Source organism: Polypterus senegalus, chromosome 10, assembly GCF_016835505.1.
Source record: "Polypterus senegalus isolate Bchr_013 chromosome 10, ASM1683550v1, whole genome shotgun sequence".
NCBI lineage: Eukaryota > Metazoa > Chordata > Cladistia > Polypteriformes > Polypteridae > Polypterus > Polypterus senegalus.
In genome coordinates, this window is record NC_053163.1 from 19,848,521 (window position 1) to 19,871,411 (window position 22,891).

General features: G+C 37.1%; 1 protein-coding gene across 2 annotated transcripts in view; it reads left to right on the plus strand.

The window, feature by feature from the left end:
- LOC120536894 (myocardin-related transcription factor A-like) overlaps positions 1-22,891 on the plus strand; it is a 143,658-nt gene that overhangs the window by 16,891 nt on the left and 103,876 nt on the right. Inside the window, exons 2-3 of one of the 2 annotated variants that reach the window (XM_039765438.1) lie at positions 4,271-4,322; positions 19,007-19,219. In XM_039765438.1, coding sequence (XP_039621372.1) covers positions 19,045-19,219 — 175 coding nt within the window. In that variant the 5' untranslated portion in view covers positions 4,271-4,322; positions 19,007-19,044. The remainder of the gene's footprint in view (positions 1-4,270; positions 4,323-19,006; positions 19,220-22,891) is intronic. The other variant, XM_039765437.1, reaches the window with a different exon arrangement.

Consider the following 22,891-nt stretch of genomic DNA (forward strand, 5'->3'; position numbering starts at 1 on the left):
GGTCCACGGCCGTCTGTACGAAAGGGTTACAATGGCGCTCACGTTTGCGTCCAACAATCCCATCCTCGACACTTTTCTCCCAGTTTACTAGTGGAAAACAGTGGGACATAGTTTCCTCTTGCGTGGGCGATGTCCTAAAGGGGTTGGTGCTAATTGTGGTGGCTTTGGAAAACTCTGCTTCCAGGTCAGCATCTACCCCTAGTTTTGTCGCCATTCACAGTTTCCTAATTACACACTCCACCGAGAGAATGCACCAATTTTCTTTCAGTTTTACAAGCTTCGTGTCACTCACTAGTGCTGGCAGGAATAATCCCGGACGAGCCCCCAGTGTTACCTTTCCTGCCTGTCTCCGGACCGTGGTCGGGGTGACGCAGCGGAGCTTCTCCTTCTTCGTGTCCAGTGGTGTGAAGCTCCAGGGCCAGAGCAACGTGCTCTGGGGTAAAACCCAGTCCCTGAGTTCCCTTCTCCTAATTTACAGCAGGGAGTGACACACAAGGCTTGACTGCTCAATGGTTGACTTCATTATCTCCTTCTTTTTAAGGTGTCTGTTTTAGCTTAACAGAGACCAAAAACACAAGAGCCCCACCACGCCGTCAACAAACACTCAATCCCAAAACCCCGACAACTCCACCCACATCCCACATTCAGTATAATTGGGATGTCAAGCTGCTATTTTAAGCTCTGATCCCAACAAGAGTCAGACTTTGAAGGATTTGAAGAAGACACTTAGGGACACTTTATTATATGTGAGGGATTTGAATACGAATTAAATTGAAATATTCTAACTGTAAGTAAATGAATAAAAATGTTTTTGGAGTTTTAATTTTGGCTTACTAAAATTCTTTAAAGATTAAAATGTTGAAAGTCTGGGCCCAGGTACATTTGGTATAATTATGAAATTCAAAGAATTTGATAGGCTGTCAAGCTTTACCCTCGACTTATACGCGGGTCATAACAAATTTTATAATTTTCGGCTTAAACAATACACTCGACTTATCTACGAGGTCGACTAATAGGCGAGTATCTACGGTAATTCTCACTTAGAGGATCTGTACAAAACGTTTTCAAAATTTGGCAGGAACTAATCAATAAGATTTCAGAATAAGCATTTTAATTGAAGAAGCAGATTCTCCCCCCTCTTTTTTCCTTTGTTTTTACTCTATTTCTTAATTTTATTTCTTAATTTATCTATTAACTTATTTTTACTAGCTTAAAGTTTTACTCTGCTGGCCCAGCTCTCTTTTTCATGAGAGGGGATTGATTTGTTTTGAAGTAAGTCTTGTAAAACTTGACTTGTTTGTATGGAATGTTATCTCTCTATTATGCAAAACAAAATCCTGAGACGAGACTTTTTTCAAGAGATTTTTTAAAGTCCCGCAAGACAAGACTTTGGCCATGAGATTTTTTCAAGTCACGTCCTCCTCTCTACCATATTCAAGCACGCCCACGGTCCTCTCACCTCTCATTCATGTGAATGCTTTTGACAGACACAGTTCCTGCACTTTCAGTTCTTATAATTTTAACATTTTCCTTATTTTAAGTTCCCAATTAAAGAAGACGTATTATGCCCAAATCTTATTGAAGAATTTCATCACAAAGGTTTATCCACAGAAGAAATGAGTACATGGGTAATCCTAGCACTGAGAAACGAATTAACGCCAAAAATGACGGATCGGTTACACGGCAAATTGGTTAAATGCATATCAATAGACTATGCTGAAGCAGTTGGTGGTGATCGTGCAGAAGATGAAAACATCAACTTACAATATCCCGAAGAATGTCTACAACCGTTAACACTGTCTGGTCCTCAACCGTGCAAATTACTGTAGAAAGAAGGATGTATCCAAGAAAGGTAATGTAGTACGTCTTCTGTGGATAACATTATACAACAAAGGAGATCTTGATATGCCAGACAATTAACAAATCTCAGAGCGAAACATTTGAAAAAGTTGTTTTATTTAATAGAGAGAATGAAATGAAATTCAGTCACGGGCAGTTATACGTTGAGTTGTCACGATGAATAAATAAATAGATAGAAAATAAATGCACAAACACACTATGGTCTGGATATACACCAGAATGACTAAAAAGCAAGGAAATTAAAAAGAAATGAATTGGCTGGAAGTACTTGGTGTTAGTGTGTCAGAGAGGATGTGGAGCACGGTTCATATTATTTTCATCATTTCAATGTCATGGAGAATCCTTTCACCATGTTTATCACTGACTGCACCAAACTGAGCAGGGAAGAAGTCCAAGTTTGAATGCAGAAAATTAATCTTGAGTGGCATGTTGCACTTCATTGATTGGTATACATGAAGCATGTGGTCAACCAGCTGGACATAATCCAATATTCTGTTGTTGCCAATAAATATCTCAACATCATCCTTGAAATGCCTTCCATGGGATTTCCTTCAGCCACACTAGCAGATCTTCAAACCCCCTTGTCATTGATGACATGTTTGATTTGTGGACAACAATCATGTCTTCCTTAATCTTGGCATCAGTTTTTCATGGAAAGATTGGTCATAAATATCAAAATCCTTCACCATGCTTGTTCATCGCTTTGTTCATCGTCAAATTTTTTATATAAGGAGACAAAAATGTATTTGTCGGATTGACAAGTGGTTTATGGGTCACAGTGTTCTGCCCAGAACTCAAATGCTTACCGAGCGGCCACTAAGACTCTTTAGCATGGCTGTCCCATTCACAGTATTTGGTATATCTGAGCTCCCTTGCTGGTGGAAGTGCCACTACTGGTTAGACTAACAGAGATGTTACAGTTGTAGTCTTACTGTATATGTATACTTGTAATATAAAAAGAAATAACAAAACTAGGTGATTTCAATAAAACGGTAAGTGATACTGAAATTAAAAGTTGCTTTTGTGATCACCAGATCAAAATTCATAAGATACAGGTGGTGTGTAAACATGAATATACATGAATAAGCAGACACTCGAGTAAGTACTTGTGAAATGTTGTTTGTTTACCTAGCAATGTGATTGCACATTTATATGTGCATATGTAATAATATTTCTATAACACTTTTTCTAGTAGAAAAAGAAAGGGCCCTTTCATTATTTGTCACATCTTTCCGCTTCTGCTTAACACTTGCATAGCGTGTTTCCTTTGATGGACTTTACGGTTAGACTTTTTTTCAGTGCAGAAGGTGGTACACAAGTGCTCTAAATTCGGGTTGCTTTTACAAAGGTACTCCCCGTCTGTTGTGCACTTTTGTGAAAATATTGCTTCTGCCTTCAGAAACTTACATGTTTTTATACTAAAGTATACTAGACACTTCATAATCCTGCTCACAATTAGTAAACTAATAATGGAACAAAGTGTTTGCTTGCTTTATTGTGGCTAATTGCTGTTTATATTTAGGCTGAGTGTTTTATTTAGTTGCCTATTGAAAGGTTTGGTCCTTGGAACTAACATAGTGAAAGAAGTAAACAGTGGGCGAAATTATTAAGAATAAGTACTTGGCAAGCACAAGAGCGACAATATTATCTTGTTTCTTTATTAAATCTATTTCTTCCTTTTTTATGAGAAAAGCCAAGGAAAATGTCACCTTTTATTGGCTGACTAAAAAGATTACAATATGCTGGCTTTCGAAGCAACTCGGGCCCCTTCTTCAGGCAAGATGTAATACAGAAACTGGAGCTCCCTGTGTTTATATATACACACACTAGGGAACTACACACTAAATGAGAAATCTTAAATGTAAAAAATGAATAGATTCATTCAGGGTAGGGTTAATTTAACAAGAGAGGGAAGAACAATGTGTGGTCAAGATCTACACGGTACAACACCCTGGTACTTCCTGTTTTATGGTAATTTTGTACGCTTATCTCTGTTTGTCTGTGATCTTATATTAATTGACATGTGGTTCACAGTTCATGTTAGGCACTCAATTCTGTTTTTGATGCGTGGCAATAATCTGAGTTGATCATCAGTTACTGATGTCATTTCCTTGCAAAAATGTTTGTAAGGTCAAGGCATACTGTGCAGCAATATTGAAGCTGTAGCTGTCCAGATGTTTGGTCCATGCTTCAAAATACACCGTATCAGCGGTTCTCTGTGCCAGAAAGATGAAGCTCCACACAATTACTGTTATTTCTTTTCTCTTGTCTTTATGGGTCTGGTCTTTGCTTGTCAGATCAGCATGAAGCAAGACAGGCAAATATGTTGTCCTTGGCAGCTGGACCCATCTCTTATCTCTCATTATAAACCCAACACAAATGTGAAATTATTGCCTCTTTCTCATTGCAGTTTATTCCAAGGACAGAAATGAAGTGAAACTTTTCTGCTACTAACCAAGCAGGTGAGAATTATTTTTCTTTTTACTACATAAGTTTGTGACTTCGAGAAAACTGTGGGCTCACTGGTACCTTCCCTTTGGTGTTTTGTTGCTCAATACCAATTTCTACCCAGACGACTTACCCAACATTTTGTCTCTGGATCATTTCCTTCCTAAGTTTGTTTTTATGTTTCAAGTTAGAAAATGGGGTGAGGGGAAGGGTCAAAGTGTCTGTTTCCAAGTGCTTGTAAAGAGAGTCTGGCTGGGGAATTCCCCTCAGGCACTTTTTTTTCTAATTAGGTTATTGCCATGTGCAGTGCTTGCAATAAGAGAAGAACAGATTAAAGGTTGGTATGCGTCACTGCTTTTGTGCTGTAGGTGGTTGCAGGACTGTGGAGTCGGAGTTGGAAGCAATTATCGCGTTACCAGCGTCGGAGTTGGTAAAAATGTACTGACTGTGACTGAATGTAAATTTTAACATGATGTTTTAAAATTCCCAGTTTCACATATACTGATTCAATTAAGCTATTTTTTGCTTCTATAGTTTTAATAATAAAAGCCTGTTTTTTTAAAGTTTGCAAACTTTGTCTTAAAGTTTAATGCTATGCAATGTTTGCAACTTCATTAATAAATAATATCAAAAAAGGCACAATAATATGAAAAGCTTAAACTTCAACAGTTTAGAGCAGTGTTTCCCAACCTCTGTCCTGTGGCCCCCCTGTCGCTGCAGGTTTTTGTTCCAGCCACCTTCTGTTTTTAATTGGACCCCTAGGCTAATTAAGTGATGTGTTATTTCCCAGGTTCTGTGTTTTGGGAACAATATAGAAATTAGAAAACCAAGTTTGGTCAAAAAAAAAAAATATATATAAACAGTGGACCCTTGACTTACAAACTCAATTCGTTTGCGAGGGCTGGTTGTAACTCAAGTTGGTTGTAAGTTAAGACTATTTTTCCCATAAGAAATAATCGAAATACCCATAATGTGCTCCAAATCTCCCACATCAACACTTACTTAACCTTTTCATAATAAAAAAGGGTTGTATAATGAGCATAATTTACCAAAACACCAATAATTTTTCTAATGTACTAACCAAAAAGTTATAAAAAGTGCCTAGCCTACCAGAAACAACAATTTCATACTGTACTCAACATTTAATTTAACATCTTTGGGCTGCAGGAAGGGAGGAGGAGGAGAATGAAACGGAAGGCGGTTATTGTTTAGAAGGAGCCTCCTAATGCAACTCTTTTCTTTGTAAAATTGTCGAGATGGTGGAATGCGACATGCTGTATGTATTAGCGAGTTCGGTCACGAACGCCACTCTCATATTTCCGCACAATTTCCTTCTTCGTTTCGATTGTGATCGTTGTTTCTCAAGTTAATAATGATAGTAGTCGAGCACTCAGTTCAAAGCTGGCCGTGTTGTGAACTGCTGTAATAATACACTCCAAAGCAAGCCGTTGCTGACTCAGTCTGATGATATCATCATGTGCCGCGCCAGCCCGCTAGCTAACATCCAATAACAGTCGCTTTCTTTACCTTCGTTACCTTCTCTTCCTTAGCAATTATGCGTCTTGCTTGCCATGGTCTTAGTGAATTATATATATATAGATAAATCACTGCACTGACCAAAATTACATCCACAAACACATTTATCTGGGCTCCGACTGACGCTTACGAATGCTCTCAGCTGTTTGTTTATAATCGCATACACGTGACCGCATTCGGGTCGTAATGCAAGATGGTGGTTGTAAATCAAAACAGAAATTTTGGTCGTAAATCAAGTTGTTCGCGTGTCAGGCCGGTCGTATGTCAAGGGTCGACTGTGATTGTGTGTATGTATGTATATATATATATATATATATATATAGTGGTAGCTGGCCCAGACACAGACAGGCGGACACTGTAGGTACAAAAGCCAACACACGTTTATTATGCATTATTTACAATTTGTGCACACACAACCCCAGCAATCCCTCAAAGTTCAGGCCTTTCTCACACTGCCTTCTTCACCGCCTCCACTCCTCTCCTCTCCTCCATGCTCTGTCCAGCTATGCTCCCGACTCCAGCCATCAAATGGAGGGAGGTGGCTCCTTTTATACACACCCGGATAACCTTCCGCCGGCCCTCCCAGGTGTGGCGGAAGTGCCGGCTGTGCACCCGGAAGCACTCCGGGTGTCCCTGGTCTTCTTCCCCCCAGCACCTCCGGTCGCCCCCTCGTAGTCTGGAGGAGGTGTAATCCCTCCTCTGGTTCTTGTGGGCGTCCCAGCTGGGTTGCCACAGTGTGTGTATGTGTATATATATATATAAAATACCAAGCAGTTATATGGGAATAATGTATTTTTTTCTTTTCACCAATATTTTCATTTTGATTTTCATTCTACTTTTCTAGGTGTTTTAATTGTTTAATTAATCCATTACTTACTAATTAGTGGGTCTGATGCTAAAGTACTTGCAGCCTTTGATTTTTCAGCGTGTCTGCTCTGCTTATTTTTAATTGTCATTAATAAGATACAATGAAGGGGAAAAACTGTACAGAGAGGGCAAAATATAATGAAATCAACAAAAGAGAGTTAAGCATTTAAATCTATAGTAAAAGCAGAAATATTTCTAAATTTCTTATAAATGTAAAACTCATGCTGCTGTTTCTTTTCTGAGTGTAGAATAAAAGAAAAATAATGCCTGCTAATTAAATGAGATCAGTGCTATCAGGTGTTGTCAATGATTAGGAAGCTGGTTGGAACAAAAACCTGCAGGGGGCCACAGGACCGAGGTTGGGAAACACTGGTTTAGAGTGTTAAAACATGATCGTGTGTGTTAAAGTGTTAAGAGTGTTAAAACCTGATTGTTCACATTTGCATTGATGAAATCTTGTGTTCTTTTAATCAACATAGTAAATATATTAGTCAAATTACAAATAAAGAAGGTAAAGTCGGTACCTTTAATTGAGGAGAATGGAGTCAGAGTTGTTTTGTGTACAACTTCATAGCCCTGGTGTCAACGGACTTTGTACCAGAGTTGCTCCATTTAAAAAAATTAAATAAATTTAAAAAAAGGGATATTTTCATAAACTGAGGGGATGCCTTGTGAAAGCCTTATTTCTGTATAGAGGCTAAAAATAAATATGCTGTATATAAAGCAGTCTTTCATTTTTAGTAACAGTGTAATATATTACAAGCAAGCAAGTTTTAAATAATATTTTTTTGATTTTCATTTTTGATTTATTTGCTTTATTGTGTTTCTGTTGTACTAATAATAGAAGACATTTAATCAGACTCTTTTACTATATGAGCTCATTCTCTACAGGTCTAAAGGAAATCTGGCTTATGGCTTTTCCTGATATAATCTTTAAACTAAACAAAAAGAATATGAATTTGGAAAATGGCAATTATATAAAGAACAAAACTTTTCAAATAAACAGAATATAGTTTAAATACTAATATATCACAAATAATATAAGCACTGTAAGAGACGGCCGTCTGCTTAACCCGGCCAGGAAACCCCTGAGATGGAATAATTAGGGAAGGCAGCTACTTGTGGACACTGCCTTCCCCAAAACACAAGATGGCAGCTCCCCTGCAGTGTAGCGGTGCTCCAGATTCCCCCAGGGCATCCTGGGACTTGGAGTTCAGTTTCTCATCCCTGTTGGGTGTTGTGGGTGCCGGCAGGGGGCTGTGAAAGGAACTGGGGAGTCATGCTTGCCTTATAGCTCGGAAGTACTTGGAAGTCAAGAGGATGGAAGCCCCGAAGTACTTCTGGGCTGATTACAGAACATTCATACTCCGTCTGACCCAGAAGTGCTAGCAAGTCACGTGGACAAGAGAGCAGAAGCACTTCCGGGTCAAAGACTGCTGATGACCCAACAAGAGAGCCAGAGTCGGGTGGTAGTGGACAAAGCTTGCTGGGAGGTGTGGAGGAGATATATAAAAGAGAATTCCGACTATTGTATATACCTGATTGTGTTGTTGTGGCTGTGGTGTTTAAGGAGAAGAAAATAATTAAAGATCTTCGAGGTGTTTTTAACCTGTGTCTGTCTGTTGGGTTTAAAGGGAAAACAACGACCCCTAGTGCCCACAGCACCATCCCTACACACTACTATTAATACCCATGACTGACTGTAGTAAAATTAAGAGACTGTTAAAAACAAAGCATTGCAAATGAAACTTAGTTTCAGGTCAATATTTCTCATTAACATTAAAGAGATGTTTTCTGTTGATTAGTGTCAAAAAGCCAAATTAATTCCACTGTGATTAAATGTTGTATAATTCTTTTATTTTTTATAGTCATTGTTCATATCCAACCTCACAAGTAATATTTTCGTGTTAATGATAAAAGCAGCAGCCCAGTCAAAATGTTATCTAATTTGGTGCATGCTAAAGAAATATTTACTTGAAAATTATTTTTTTTCCTTTGTCACTTGCTCAGGAATAATTTATTAAGCTCTAGTCTTCTTTTTGAGATTCTATCAGTCCTTGTTACCTGTCTTACTCATTTCTCATTTGCAGTGGTCAGGTTGTGTAATTATATAATTTAATAGACTAGGACAACTTTTAAATATTCATATTAACAGGTTATCTGTGATGGGACTGGCATCCTGTCTTGGGTTAGTGTTTATTTTGTATAACACCTTTTTATCATTCTTTAATTACAGTTTTCTAAATGAAAAAAGCACGCAATTAAAAAGAAAATTAAGAAAATAGAAAAGAAAACCTATATATATGGGTTAAGTAACCCTAATCCGAAGTGCTTCAAATACCGAAACCTTTTGAGCGTTGACATCACCTACTGTATGTTGCCTTTGCTTTACTTCTGAGTGTATTTGAGCAACATATTTGCTGATTCCAAACATATTTATTCATTCTGAACTGCTTTGGGCAAGGATCTTGTCCCCCGTGAAGCACTGAGCATCACAAAGCTACGACACACAATCAGTGACCTGGGGGTGGGGGATGTCATGAAGCTGGGATACACTCTCAGTAACTGGGGTTCATTCCCCATGTGAGGTTACATGGGATAGAATTCTGCGTGGGATAGGGTTTGTATCAAAACGATAACACTTGTGTAGTAGTTCAAAAGTGCTGCACGGCACCTGCAAAAAAAAAAAATAAAAGAAATTTCACAGCAGGGCAGGGGACTCATTTAGAAACATTTGCTTGGATTTGAGCGTGAAAAAATAACATTTGCACAGCAATAAACAGGAAAATGAGTATGCTAAATAAAAATTGTAGTTTATTGACCATGGGATATGCACATTTCTGCGCAATTTACCTTTAGAAATCACAGTCATCTTGGAAATGTACGTATCTGAATGTGTGTCAAAACTCATATTGACATTGCAGATAACTTGAACTTTAATGGAATGCCACTGTTTACGGTTAACAAAAGCAGCTTCATTCTCGTAAGGTGCCCTAATTACAATATGAGTGCTGTAAGTTGCTCTAATTATTTTAGAGAAACTGGACACTGCTGCAAATTGCCTTTTTATTTTGCCGTTTTTTTATTTTTTATGTTTCATATATATATTGTCACGCACACACGAGTAGGAGACCGCGGACAGATCTTAACACACCTGGGAAGACATTCGCCGGCAGGGAATGGCGGGGTGCTAACCTTTTTCCTTTGCTTTCTTACAGAAAAAAAAGATGCTCTGCCACCATAAGCCGGGTTTGCCCGCACTACGTTACTTCCGCCCTTCCTCCTCCATTTCCCTGACGTCATCGATCCCATCTTACCCCACGGTTCCTTCCCAGCATTCCTCCACTTCCGGCTCCTCCTTCATAAAATGGCCGCCAATGCCATGAATCAATGTCGAGCATACACAGTGATTTTTGTTTATGTATTTTGACCATTTTGTTTTGTACTGTAGAGAATTGTACAGTATACGGGGCCGGAAACCCCAAACCTTTATGTTGTGTCCTGATTCGCCTTTTACAATATATATAGTATATACATACACACACTCACCCAAACCATGTGAAAAGTAAAAGTTAGTGCCTTCTCAGTCAGTTAATGGCTCCTAACACAGCAAGAAAGATGGAGCTGAAGCATGGCTGAGGTATTCCTGATCTATTTTCAGTTCCTTGAGAAGTGACAACAGGTATTCTGTAAAAACGGACAAAAAAATCAAAATGGTTCTTCAGTACAAATATGCAGCATTGGCCCTCTTAAAAGGGAACTGCAATAGAGTCTGTACATCATGTTAATCTCTTTTGAGGTTTAATATCTTTGTCACATTGACACACATTATAGTAATGGCCTGGTGATATTGTCATCATTTAATTGGTTTGGCTGCATTTCTTTACTTGATCACATTTGTCCCTTAGTGTATATATGCAGTATTCCAAAATCGCAAAATGTGAAATACTTCTGGTCCAATGCAGTTTGGTTTAGGGATACTCAACCTATGCATGCTATGCATATGAGACAGAGAATGTGGCCATGTGAATAAGCAATAAATATGCAATATGCATAATAGTAAAGACAATGGAGAAAACCTTCCTGTGTATTTTGGACACAATTTAACAAAACTCACACTCGTTTTGTATACAAGTTTTCTTTTTGTGTGTTGAAGTGGCTGTAGCCTTATAGCCCCACACAACTGGGTTTGAATCTCAGCCCACTAACAGTCATATGCCTGTTCTTGCCGCTTGTGCATGGGATTTTTTTTGTGTGCTCTGAAGATGTGCTTGCTGAGTTACGTGTTGACTCTAAACTGTGGGTTTTTATGTGAACGTGCCATACGATCAACAGAGCTTAGGGTTATGTTTATACAACAGTTATGAAACCACTGATATAAAAAGTCATTTTTGAACTATTTCCATTTTCTGTTTTAACTTCAAATTGTTGTATCAACTAAATAAAGTTTGTTATTGTCTTAAGTGAATGCGCAAAAGCTTTCAGACTTCCTTTCTTTGATTAGATGTCAAGCTATTCCAGTAAACACACCTTCTTTTCATTGTCTTTTCAAGTGAAAGGCCAATTTAACACTTCTGTTTTAATTTATGTATTAAATCAATTACTAGTTCCTGTAAATAGATCAATGTTCTTGTTTCATTTTTCTAGAGGTGCGCATTTCAAGGTAAATGGCTCGGGATGACAGATTATGAAGGCATATGTAAGCATGTCCTGTGGTCAGCTGGTATTACAATCAGTTGAATTCATTTGTTTCTTGCCTGTAATACAGCGGCAGGATTAGGCTCCAGCTTCTCTTTGGTCATTTTTTTGTTTATTAGAAACACACTTTTCTATTGCCTTTCTCTTTTAATGTAACATTCTCAAACCTGCTTCACCTAATTCTGGACTATGGAGGAGTGGAGTGTGGTGGGGTGCTGGAGTTTATGGTTTTTATTTCACCTATTACTTTGACTGGCTCATCTGTTCCCATCTTTATAACTAGGAAATATCAGTATAACAATGGAATTTGTTGTTTTAAGATAAATTTAAAAGTAAACAAGTTGTTCCACTAAATGCGTCCAATTCCCATTTAATCTCGCTTCCTTTCTAAAACCCATTAAGTGTTTGTACTTTTTTTAGTACTCTTGTTCCATACATTTGCTTTTAATTTGTAAAGCTGTCAACATGGTGAAATATTAAAGGGCCATACCTAGGAGGATTCCAGCAGTAAGCTGCCTGCCTGTTCAGACCTCGTTGTCTACTTTGGCCCACATTTGTCCTCCTCCTACCTCCCTGCCAATAAAGAGGCAAGCCTCATCCTGCACTTGTGAACATCAGCACAGGAATGTATCCCCTTAGGGCCACACTTCCCAAATCCTACTTTTAAAAGACCAGCTTTAAATTTCAGTCTACTTGTATTTTTTTTTTCCATTATCTTTAATTCATACAGAATGTATTAATTTGTGTGTGTTGTTAAATCGATTGAATTGGCAATTTCTGCTTTTGTTAGTTAATTGCTGAATGTTAATGTGAATGTTCATTGATGCATTGCAAATACAACGTACCTTTTCATGGTAGACAACCTATGTAAGAACAGAAAATAGAGTGATGAATTAACAACAGCCAGAAATGAAAGACTGATACCTTTCAATACTTTTTACCTGTCCAGAAACAATTCTCATAGCTTTCACATTTAAGCCACTTGATAACATCAGATAAAAGTCAGCATAAAAACACTATAGTAATGTTATGGCCACTGAAGACCACGTCACAATTCTGTCAATTAGTTAAAAGTTTTCTGTCAATTTTCTGTCATAGACTTCATCTACATAATCTAAGCAAATCGCGGGGCTAGTTGTATAGTGTGACATACCCAGCAACTCAGTCCAACCAGACTGCAACACACATTAAAAAAAAAAATAATAATAAACAGGTTGAATTTTGTCTCAAGTCTTTGGTGTGGGCTCTGAGTATGCAAGAGCTGAGAACACATGAGCGCTCACCCAGAAATACAACCCAGATACAAAGAATATGGACCTTGAAAACAGAAGAGAGATTTGTATACCTGATGTACTGACTGCCTACACATTCATGCTGCTTTTTCCACATCACATCATTCAGTGCCGATTCGGAGGTGACACCATGGCTAACACCATCTTTGCTCAGTTTCTACATACCATATATATTTGCGTATAAGTCGGGTCTTGAAACCTGAAAAATAAATCATAAAATCAGACCCCGACTCATACGCCCGTTCAAAAATACACTTCATGTTTTAAATTTTTTTTTTATTTTACATCTTCCCGCTTCATCCAAAATCGCACCATTTTCTCAGATTCATCGAATTTTGTTGCAGCAGCACGGTTACCAATTTCTTTCACCACTTCAACGATTTTTAATTTAAAACCAGCTTCATATTTTCTTCTGATTGAACGCTCCAACGTAGATAAGGGATGCTCTTACGATAAAGGTATATGAGGGTGTGAGATACAAAAAACACAAAACAGTGCAAATGTCGCTTCAGAATAGTTTGGTTATTACCGTGTGGTCACGTAGGCAGAATACATGGGGGGAAAAAAAAATAAGGCCGTGTGCTTGATGGTTACTCTCTCAGGTGGGCGTTAGCATATCATAATCTCTTGGACCAATAGTCTTCCACATTCGACTTATACAACCGACATTCTAAAAATACCGGAAATTATATGATAAAACTTAAACGCAATTGTGAATACTTAAAAAAATTAAATAAATAAACATCACATATGCAAGCCTCAGCTACACATGTGAAAATAAGCTGTTGGGTAACTTGCTTTATCATGCTACTTATGCCCATGGTACACATTTCTTTTCAATTCCTTATCTGGATTCATTGCGCCTTTTAAAAGTAGTAACAGCAGCTAGAAACTTGCAAGTAAATCACTACGAATTTTCTCTTAAAATAAGCGTTATGAAAAACATTTTTACCCTGTTTATATAAAACTGGTATCACGTTATACAACTTTTAGTCGTGGGACATGTCAGACTTGACGACCACCGTTGCTAATCTCATCACCAGACCATTTCAATTACACAAATGAAAATCAAATTTAGCGTTTGTTGTGTTTTATCATATTTATGCATTCCAACTTTCAAGCACACTGTGGCTCATCCCTTTTTGGAATGACCAATAGCATTCTGCCTGATGAAGCTAGTACTGTATGACGGGTTAACCCGTACAGCAAATTCAACAGCAATTTTGGCCCTTTTTTTTTCGTATCGTTTGTGCGGTGTGTATAACGAGAGACGTCAGACAGACAATTCACTTGTGTGTCTGTGAGGTTCAAAACACCCTTGTCTCTTTATTGCTCTTTGCTGCATTATATGCATTGTACTTGTGGATGATCATTCATTGATTGTCAGCTGTCATGCACAAACAGTGGCTAAACCCTACCATTAGGGAGAATCACTGGGAATGCCGCATTATGCAACTGGCCTTTGTGAGAGGGGGTTGTTGGCTTCCTCTACCTCACTAACATGTAAATGAAGGCTACAATTGAAAATTGCTGGAAAAGGCGTCTTACTTGACATGGCCTTAACTAGGATGAAAATAACCTGCCTAGTAATGCTTTTCAGACTTCAATCAATAAATAGGGGTCAGAGCTGTCTTATGGTGCTCTTAGCACTTAACGCTGTTCATAAATCAGGTGGTTTCTTACCCTCGTAATGATGAAAACAAACCTATAACTCAGATAATTTAGCAAATGCACTCATGAAGCATTTGGTTTGAGCTTCTTTGGCTGCTCATAATGTGCACACAGATCTTGGAAGACATTTCACTAGTACTGTGTAGGCTAATAATAACATAACATTTAGCAATTTTTGCAGAGCTAAGTAGAAGTATAGTTGTAATAAACTTCTGAGACCATATGTAAATGTATTGTGATTTTTACCATTGCATAATTCATCTCTGAATACTTTCTCTTTAGACAGATATCCTTCTTCTGTTGTTTTGACAGATGAATTGTTTTTAAAAGCAACTTCTTGTGTAAACTGGTCCTATTTTCCTGCCCTACCATTTGTAAAGTAGCATTTGCACAAATAAAGAGCCGAGCCGCAGTCTTGTGTAAATGTTATTCTCTACTACATGTTTCTGCAACAACTGTGCAATAATAAAAGAGAAACACAGTATATTGTACATACATGCTGTGGACTCATACAGGCACAGAGACACGTGCAAAAACAACACACAGTTTATTTCCTCGTGGGGCAGCTCTGTTCCCCACTTCAGAGCACAGTGCACAATTACCCACAGCAATACAGCTCAGTCCCTTCTCTCTCTCTTTCTCTGCTTCTTCTTTCTTTCTCTCTTTTGTTTTCTCTGCCTCCTCCACCCCTCTTCCAGCAAGCTTTGTCCTCCACCTCCTGACTCTGGCTCCTCAAACAGAGTGAGGCTGCCTGTTTTATAGCGCACCCAGTACTGCTTCAGGTGCTCTCAGATCCTCTTCCGGCAGCACTTCCAGGTGTGGAGGAAGTGCTGCAGTCCAGGGCTCCGAAACTGTCCTGGTGCCCCCCCCTGGCAGTGGCCACGGGCTCCAGTAGGGTTGAGCTTCTCAGGGGTGTTGCCTTCTCATTTTCTTGGGCGAGGTATTGCCCTGAATATGTCCACTCCCCCTGTCTTTCCATCACAGGGGCATCCCGGCTGTCAGCCCACCACAGTGCATATATACTTTATATAGCACTGTCTTCTGGGTTGATGTGGAAATGTAAAGGGTGTGCTTATATAGACTAGGTAGGTAGAGTATGTGCCATTGGAATAAGAGGAACTGAAAGAAGATCAGGAAAGCCCCCAAAAAAGTTTTTAAAATATTTTAGTAGCCTAACATAGACTTTATTTAAATTGTAAATCTCACAATGCCATCACTTATGTGCTGTCTTTTCAAAGTGATAAAAAAATAAAAATATATATTATATATTAATTTAGCTGATCGTGTATTATGTGCAACTTAATTTCAGGTACTTGTTATTGTGGAACACATGCATAATTCTGATATGTTCAGACAGTTTTTCTATAAGTAAATTGTAAGTGTAAAAAATTTGCCAGTCTCTATCAGTGACTGTTCAAGCAATGTGAACTTTTGTGCCAAGTACTGATTATATAGTTGTCTGTCAAATAATTGTAAATTCTGTGGTAATATCCTTACTGATGCATGTATGTGTAGATATATAGATAGAGGTAGATACTGTATACAATAAATATAGAGAGAGAGATTATTTTTTTGTTCATACAGCCTTAGTGCCATGTGGGAATACTAAGACAGGAAAATTTAACACTAAAGAAAGAATAAATTTAGGTTTTTTTTTTTTATAAAGTATTAGCTTATACCCCCAAGTTTAAACAGCTAAAGGGTGCCTTTGGAAAATCATGACAATGGACTAAATGGCAGGCATTTTTGTTGACTTCAGAGGAATCTAAAGGTATCTTTCTGGACACGGGTAGCAGGGAACTTTTTTCCATTTCTCACTATATCAAGTCTGCTTCCATACTTGGTTAAAGTCAATTTATGCCTTCACTAACAGTCCTTAATTCCAAAAAAGTAACTGCTCAAATAAGAATATAATTAATGTTAGCCATTACTATATGTGGAATACATTTTCCGCTGACTAACACTATACATAGAATATATTTCTGCTGACCAACACTTCACCTGTTGGTTAAATCAATACAACTGACCATTGCTGAACTATGAATTAATTTCTTGACAAACACTTGTTTGTAAGATCTTTTTATTAACCTTTTTAACCCCTTTTTAGTTGCCTTGAAAGATTCATCTGTTTGTGGCCAAAGTTAGCATGTTCTCATTTACAATACAGCGTACTGTGTTGCTAAAATGTAGTTTGGTATGTTAAATGAAACTCACAAAACACAATGACACATTAGTAACTAAGTTGTTGTGTTTTTTTTTTTATATCCTAATGTAAAGTCAGAAGTGAATTACTTTTATTTCTTGCTGTGGCATTTTTTTTTATTAAATATCTATGTTAGCTGTCAACAGGTAATGAAATAAATGAAAACATATTTGATATCTCTTGACTTGCATATACCCTCAGTGTTTGTCAGGTTCCTTAAACTTCTTAATTAATGACATACGCTTCCTTTAATGATTTAATGTCTTACACGTGCTAGTTTTAAATGTAATGCCACAGCTTACTATTACTACTTTTGTATAAAACACTTTTAAATATACCATTGGTTATTTTATGAGTAATGTTGTATTACTTCAGAAACTCTACCAAAGTCAGTTAATGTTTGCTCTTGACTGGGGGGTTATTATGGCTTCAGGTTATCAGGCTAAATAGCGTTGCCCTAGATTAGTTTAGATGTAAATTTGACATATCACAATGGAATGCACAGTTTACTACTTTTTTCTTTTTAAGTTCCTAAATCTAGACGCTTTAGTGTCTTTGAATATGCAGGCGATGGGTGTAACAAAGCAAGATGCTGAGGATAGGAAGATATGGGAAACGATGATCTGCTGTGGCAAACGCAAACAGGAGCAGCCGAAAGAAGAAGAGTGTCTTTTGATGATAGCAGATAAACCCTTTAGTGTGTTCTTCTTTGAATAAAATACAATTGTTATTGTTGATATGTCCAAAAATATCACAATATATTTTCTGTGTCATGTTGGCATTTGTCCATGACTTCAGTAATCATGTGTCATTTGCTTAATGACTGTTTGACATTTTCCTTGACACTTTCCTTTATCAAGGCACATCTCCTTCATCGTGCTACATTGTAGTTTTTGGATTCATAAAGATGGGTAATTTGAACTTTGCAGTATTTTTTTAAAGCCAGGTCATTTTAAACACTCCCTACAACAAGAAAGTCATGTCTTAGGTTACTTGCAGGCTGCAAGACCTGTTTCACTATTTAGATGTCAGAAGATATGTATGTTTAAGTTTATGAAGAGTATTTCATGAAGGAAATTTCTGAGCTTAATTCCTTGTAAAAATCTCATTTGGAGATGCTTCCTGACAATTAACCGATAATAATAGAATTATTGTCTTTTTATATATCTCCTTCTATAGGTGGTATAGAACAAGAAAGCATTACTAAGGTATAAGGGATGGTCTTTGCATATGAGAAATTGTTCCCACTATTGCAAAGTATGTTAGCATGTCTGATCTTGTGTCACCTATCTCACACAACCCTGGTAAGACCCAGAGGGCTGCATTCTCTACTTGTCTGTGCTGCATCCTAATTGTTTGTATTCTCAGTTTTGTTAGACATTTTTGTTGAGGCTATAGAAAATGAAATTGTGAGAGCAGAGACAAAGTCTCATAGTGTAAGAATTTCCATTAAATCTAAAAGAAGATTGGCATATTGGCTCCTGTGTGAGGGATTTTCTTGTAAAGTACAAGTGACCAGGCCAGTACTGAATGAAAGTTTCACTTAAATCATACAGCTTTTGTAGACTAGTGTTGTTTTTTAAATGTATTCCAGCTTCATTTACCTATGATGTCTCTGTTCTTTTTACCATAGGGTTCCATTCAGTGATATAAATATCAGGGCATAGGTTAAACTCATATTTTGAATTAAGACCAATAGCTAAAATTGATTAAACCGATCTTTCCTTCACTTCATAAAAGATCTTTCATAATATTAGCAATATCAATTGAAATTCAGCTGGCCACAAACGTATTGAATGTATTTAATAGATATTCATAGACCTGGTTAAACTTGGCAAACAATGCGCTGGAAAACAGAATAAAAAAAAAATGTCACAATGTAAACAACACTATTTCAAAATGCTGCAAAGAACAAATTAATCTTCAGTTGAGATCTAAATATTAAGATTGGACTTTCAAGCCTTTCACTGATAGTTATCAAGGTAGTAATGCCTCAGTTAATTGATTTTTATTTTATCAATATTTTTGTCCAGTGGTTAGAGGAAATAGTGAGAAGGAAAAAAAAAAGAAATACATTCCTGTGCTTGAGTTAATTTTCAAAGCTTTTTAAGTGGCCACTAGCATCCTGATTTCAGAATAAATGGAAAGTAAAAACAGACAGGCTTGTCTGATAGATGATTTTAATAACTTGAATCTAGCTGTGCAATGATTTTTTAATTTTTTTTTTAAAACCTTCCTGCATAAGGTCCAAGGTGTAGAAAAACACAATTTATTGAATTGGTACTGAAGAGCAGTTTTATGGGGAGAGAAAAAAGCAAATGGTTTTCTGCCAAAGGCTGGCAGGTAGAAAAGGGTGTGACTGTTTGCAGATCAGCTTCCGTTTACTGTTAACTGATCTTTACTTTCTATGTATGTTTGTTTAATTTTAAAGCTCTTCAATCATCTGTGATAGGTGGTCCCATTTGCCTGATGCCAACCAAAGGAACAAACGGCGAAAGCTCCGAAGAGGTTGTGGTGACCATGGTTATTCCAGGGGCGCCGGGCTCTGCCCCAAGTCCACAGAGTGAGGCAGTCACCAATGAGCTGCAAGAACTGTCGCTGCAGCCTGGCCCAAACCTGCTGCCATTGAGAGACCGCAAAAATGGTATGTGTGCAACTATTCAGAGAAGTTTTTAATGAAGAACAGTGGAAAAAATAGCAGTACTTCATGCATGTACTTATTAGCATGATTCATTCTTCATTTGTTTTTGATAAAGTCACCATTCTGTACATGTGACAATAAACTAGGCTAAGCTAATATGTAAGAAAACAAAAATATTCATTAAATACGTTATATGAGACATAGCACCTATATATATGACATGAATACACTTACTTCACACACAGTTACAAACAAGTGCCTGAAATTTTAGAGAAAACCTATTTTTAATCTCCTACACTCATACTACAATGCCACACATGCTGTATATTCAGACCAATTGTTTAATAAGACATCTTTATTATACCATCATCTGCTTTTACTTATTCTTGCCCTGCTTGTGAGCTGAAACTTAACCTGCCTACTATCTCATCAATCTCGTCCCGTTACGTGGTAAATCACTGGAGGCATTGAATCAGCAACTTTGTTTTCCCTCTAAAACTATAACCTTACTAAAACTAAAGTTGTGTTTCCACACTCTTTATTTCATGTAAATAACTGGAGTGACCAGTTAGCTGTGAACAAGCCATGCAACATAACAATATGTAATTTCATGTTGATATTTATCTTTTAAATTCATTACAGAGGATATGATTGCTGGGGGCTGGGGAGTGGTAATTTGAGGGGTCATATGTATAGCATCATTGTTTACCCAGCTGTCTGGTTTAAACATATGTTTTAAATGTTTCACCAGCAAGTTTCATTACAAATGTCCATCCTTCCATTTTTATAAAATCATTCAATCAGCCTGCCCCAGCTTAAACAGTGACAAAGCAAATTCTGTCAACTAGAGGCAATGTAAGTTAACTGCAGGGCTACAGACAGACTTTTTAATAGAAGAGCACTTATGAATCTTCAACAGCTGTTTGTCTCAATTTGTGTTAAATTATGATACGTCTTTTTTTGTTAACATATATTTTTGTTTTAACATATTTTGTTAAAAAAAGAGAGATCCATAACAAAATAAAAGTGTTAATTCAGGATATATGGTGTGGAAAATGACTGTTGGTTATATGGTGTTCTATTAAATTTATACTGTGGTTTGAAAGATTGTTGTGTTTGTATTTTTATATGATAGCACCAGATAGGTACATAATCACTGCAGATTTGTTTGGAAATTTTATTATTATATGTTCCAAGTGTTGCTGCTTCTATTTTTTTTTTACCTAGTAGAACTTTAAAATTTTTCTGACAATTTGCAGAAGAATGTGCATTATAACAAATTGTGATATTTGTGGGTTTATTCTATTTGATGAACCCCTCAAATTACTTAATCCGGTAAAAAGAATTATGTGTCTTACTTATTGATACAGTACATTGGTTTGGAGTTGGGTATCTGCAGAAGATTGTTCAGTAACATGGTTTGCTTTGAATTGCTGGACAAACTGTGGAGAAATTTGTACAAGTGTGAAGAAAAAGCAAGCTGACGTTTGTGAAAATTAGTGTTGTTCGACTCCCAACTTCAATATAAATATTGATTGAAAACATTCATATGGTGTAGTAACACTTGAGTAACTGAATTATTTTAAGTGAGGAGCAACAAATAGCGGATCCCCCTCATGCTTAATAACCTCAAATTATCCACAAAAAACATATCACTTAATAGAATTGCAAGGTTTTTTTTCCCTAATCTGGCATGAACTGTACTCAAGTGGATGCCACTTCCACCCCTCCTTTCCTTATCCTTCTCTTTACTCTTTCACACACACAGAGACCTTCCTGCGAGTATCCCTGCTGTGAATAAAACTTTCTGTGCAAATCTGACATTGCAGTTAACAAACTACCACGTCAAATTACAGTATATACATTTACATTTTATTTTTTGCCAAAGATGCATCATATGCATGACTTAGACTGCACATGCTGTTTTGAACTTCAGATCCTGGAACACTATGTTAATAAATCCATTATGTGCAAAGGAGCATGTTATACTTACCTAAACAATATTGAAACACATATTTTTATCATAATCACTTCCTCGTTACCTTTTATCTCATATACATTTCTTCATTATTGTAAGCTATTTCTATCAAAATCAGTCTACAAAAACAGTTGGAAAGTGTGCTTTGTATGCATATTTGCTTGCCATTTTTTTAGCCTCGTTTTGTGAAATATTTAAAAAAAAATACATATTGTAAAATAGAATTGATTTATATTCCATTTTGCTGCCAATGTCCTCCCAGCTATTGTAACAGGAACATGACTCAGTGCACCAAGTTCATTTTCCATCTCTTAGAACAACACCTCTCTCTTTCTCTCTCTCTCTCTCTCTATCTATCTATCTATCTATCTATCTATCTATCTATCTATCTATCTATCTATCTATCTATCTATCTATCTATCTATCTATCTATCTATCTATCTAAATTGTCATGTCTTCTCAAAAGAAATTAACAAACAAGGGTCCCGTACAAGTAGTTTATCTTCATGTAGTCACTGACTGCCTTCTCAGCTCTTCTTACACGTAAGAGTAATATTTATTTAGGTTTGTCGTGAAGCAAAGCCTTTAATATAATATGCAAGCTACTCTGATTATGTGCTGAGTAATAATAAACAAACTGAATTAATAACACAGTGTGTAGTGTCTGGTTGAAAGCAGCAGAAGAAGCAGCCTGCGGTTGGACAAAGGGACTGGAGTGATAACAATGTATGAGGAAGCACACATGGTGGTCAGAACAGCAGATGGAGTGGGGTAAAGTTTTAAAGTGGTTTGCATCAGGGATCTTATCTGAGTCTGTTTTTTGTTTTTTTTTTTTTTTGTTAATGATGGATACGTTAACCAGAGAAGTGTGTGAAAGATTGATGATTCATTTCATTTTGAAGGAGATGAAATTGAAATGGAAAGCTAGTTTGGAAGCAAAACACCTGAAGGTAATTACAGGAAAGACCAAGGTGGGGGTTGAAGGTTTAGGGGCAAAAGGCTTGGAAAACATGAGAGCATGGTAGAGTAGTAGGGTGTGTGTGATAAAGTAAAAGTTTTTAGTGAAAATTGGTCTCGTGAATGGTTTGTGAGAATTGGGTGCATAAAAAATGTGTTGTCATGCAAAAAGCAAATGTGGTACTGATTTGTTAATGGTGTGTGAGAGGGGTGTAGGATACTTATGTTGTAAGTGTACATTTAGATGCAGCAGTGGAATAATTTTGAAGAAAATACGGAAGTTTTGCTACTTATGTCATGTTGTGTACAGAAAGAAGTCCTGGTGTAGCAAAGATTCCCAGAATTAGAGGAGCATGGAAAACATTTTAGAGGCTGTCCCCTATTCTGAGATCTGTTGTCTCTGGTGCTGAAAGGTAAAGTTTATAAAATCTGTATAAAGAGTAGTGTGCTCCTTGGAACTGAGATATGTCCGGTGAAAGTAGGACATAAAGCAAAGCTGGAAAGAGCAGACGTGAGATTATTCAGTTGAGTGTTTGGCGTGTCACAGACTGAGGAGGAGACAAATGCCAAGTTAAGAAAAAGACTTGGTGTGAAGGTGATATGTTTTGTGCTGAGGAGAAAAGGTCTAAATTGGTTCAGGCATAGGATAATTAGGAAAGAAGTTCAGTTAAGTTAGAAAGAGATGAAGTCAGGAGAAAGGCCAAGGAAGGTGATGTTGAGGATGAGAAGAATTGGTTTCA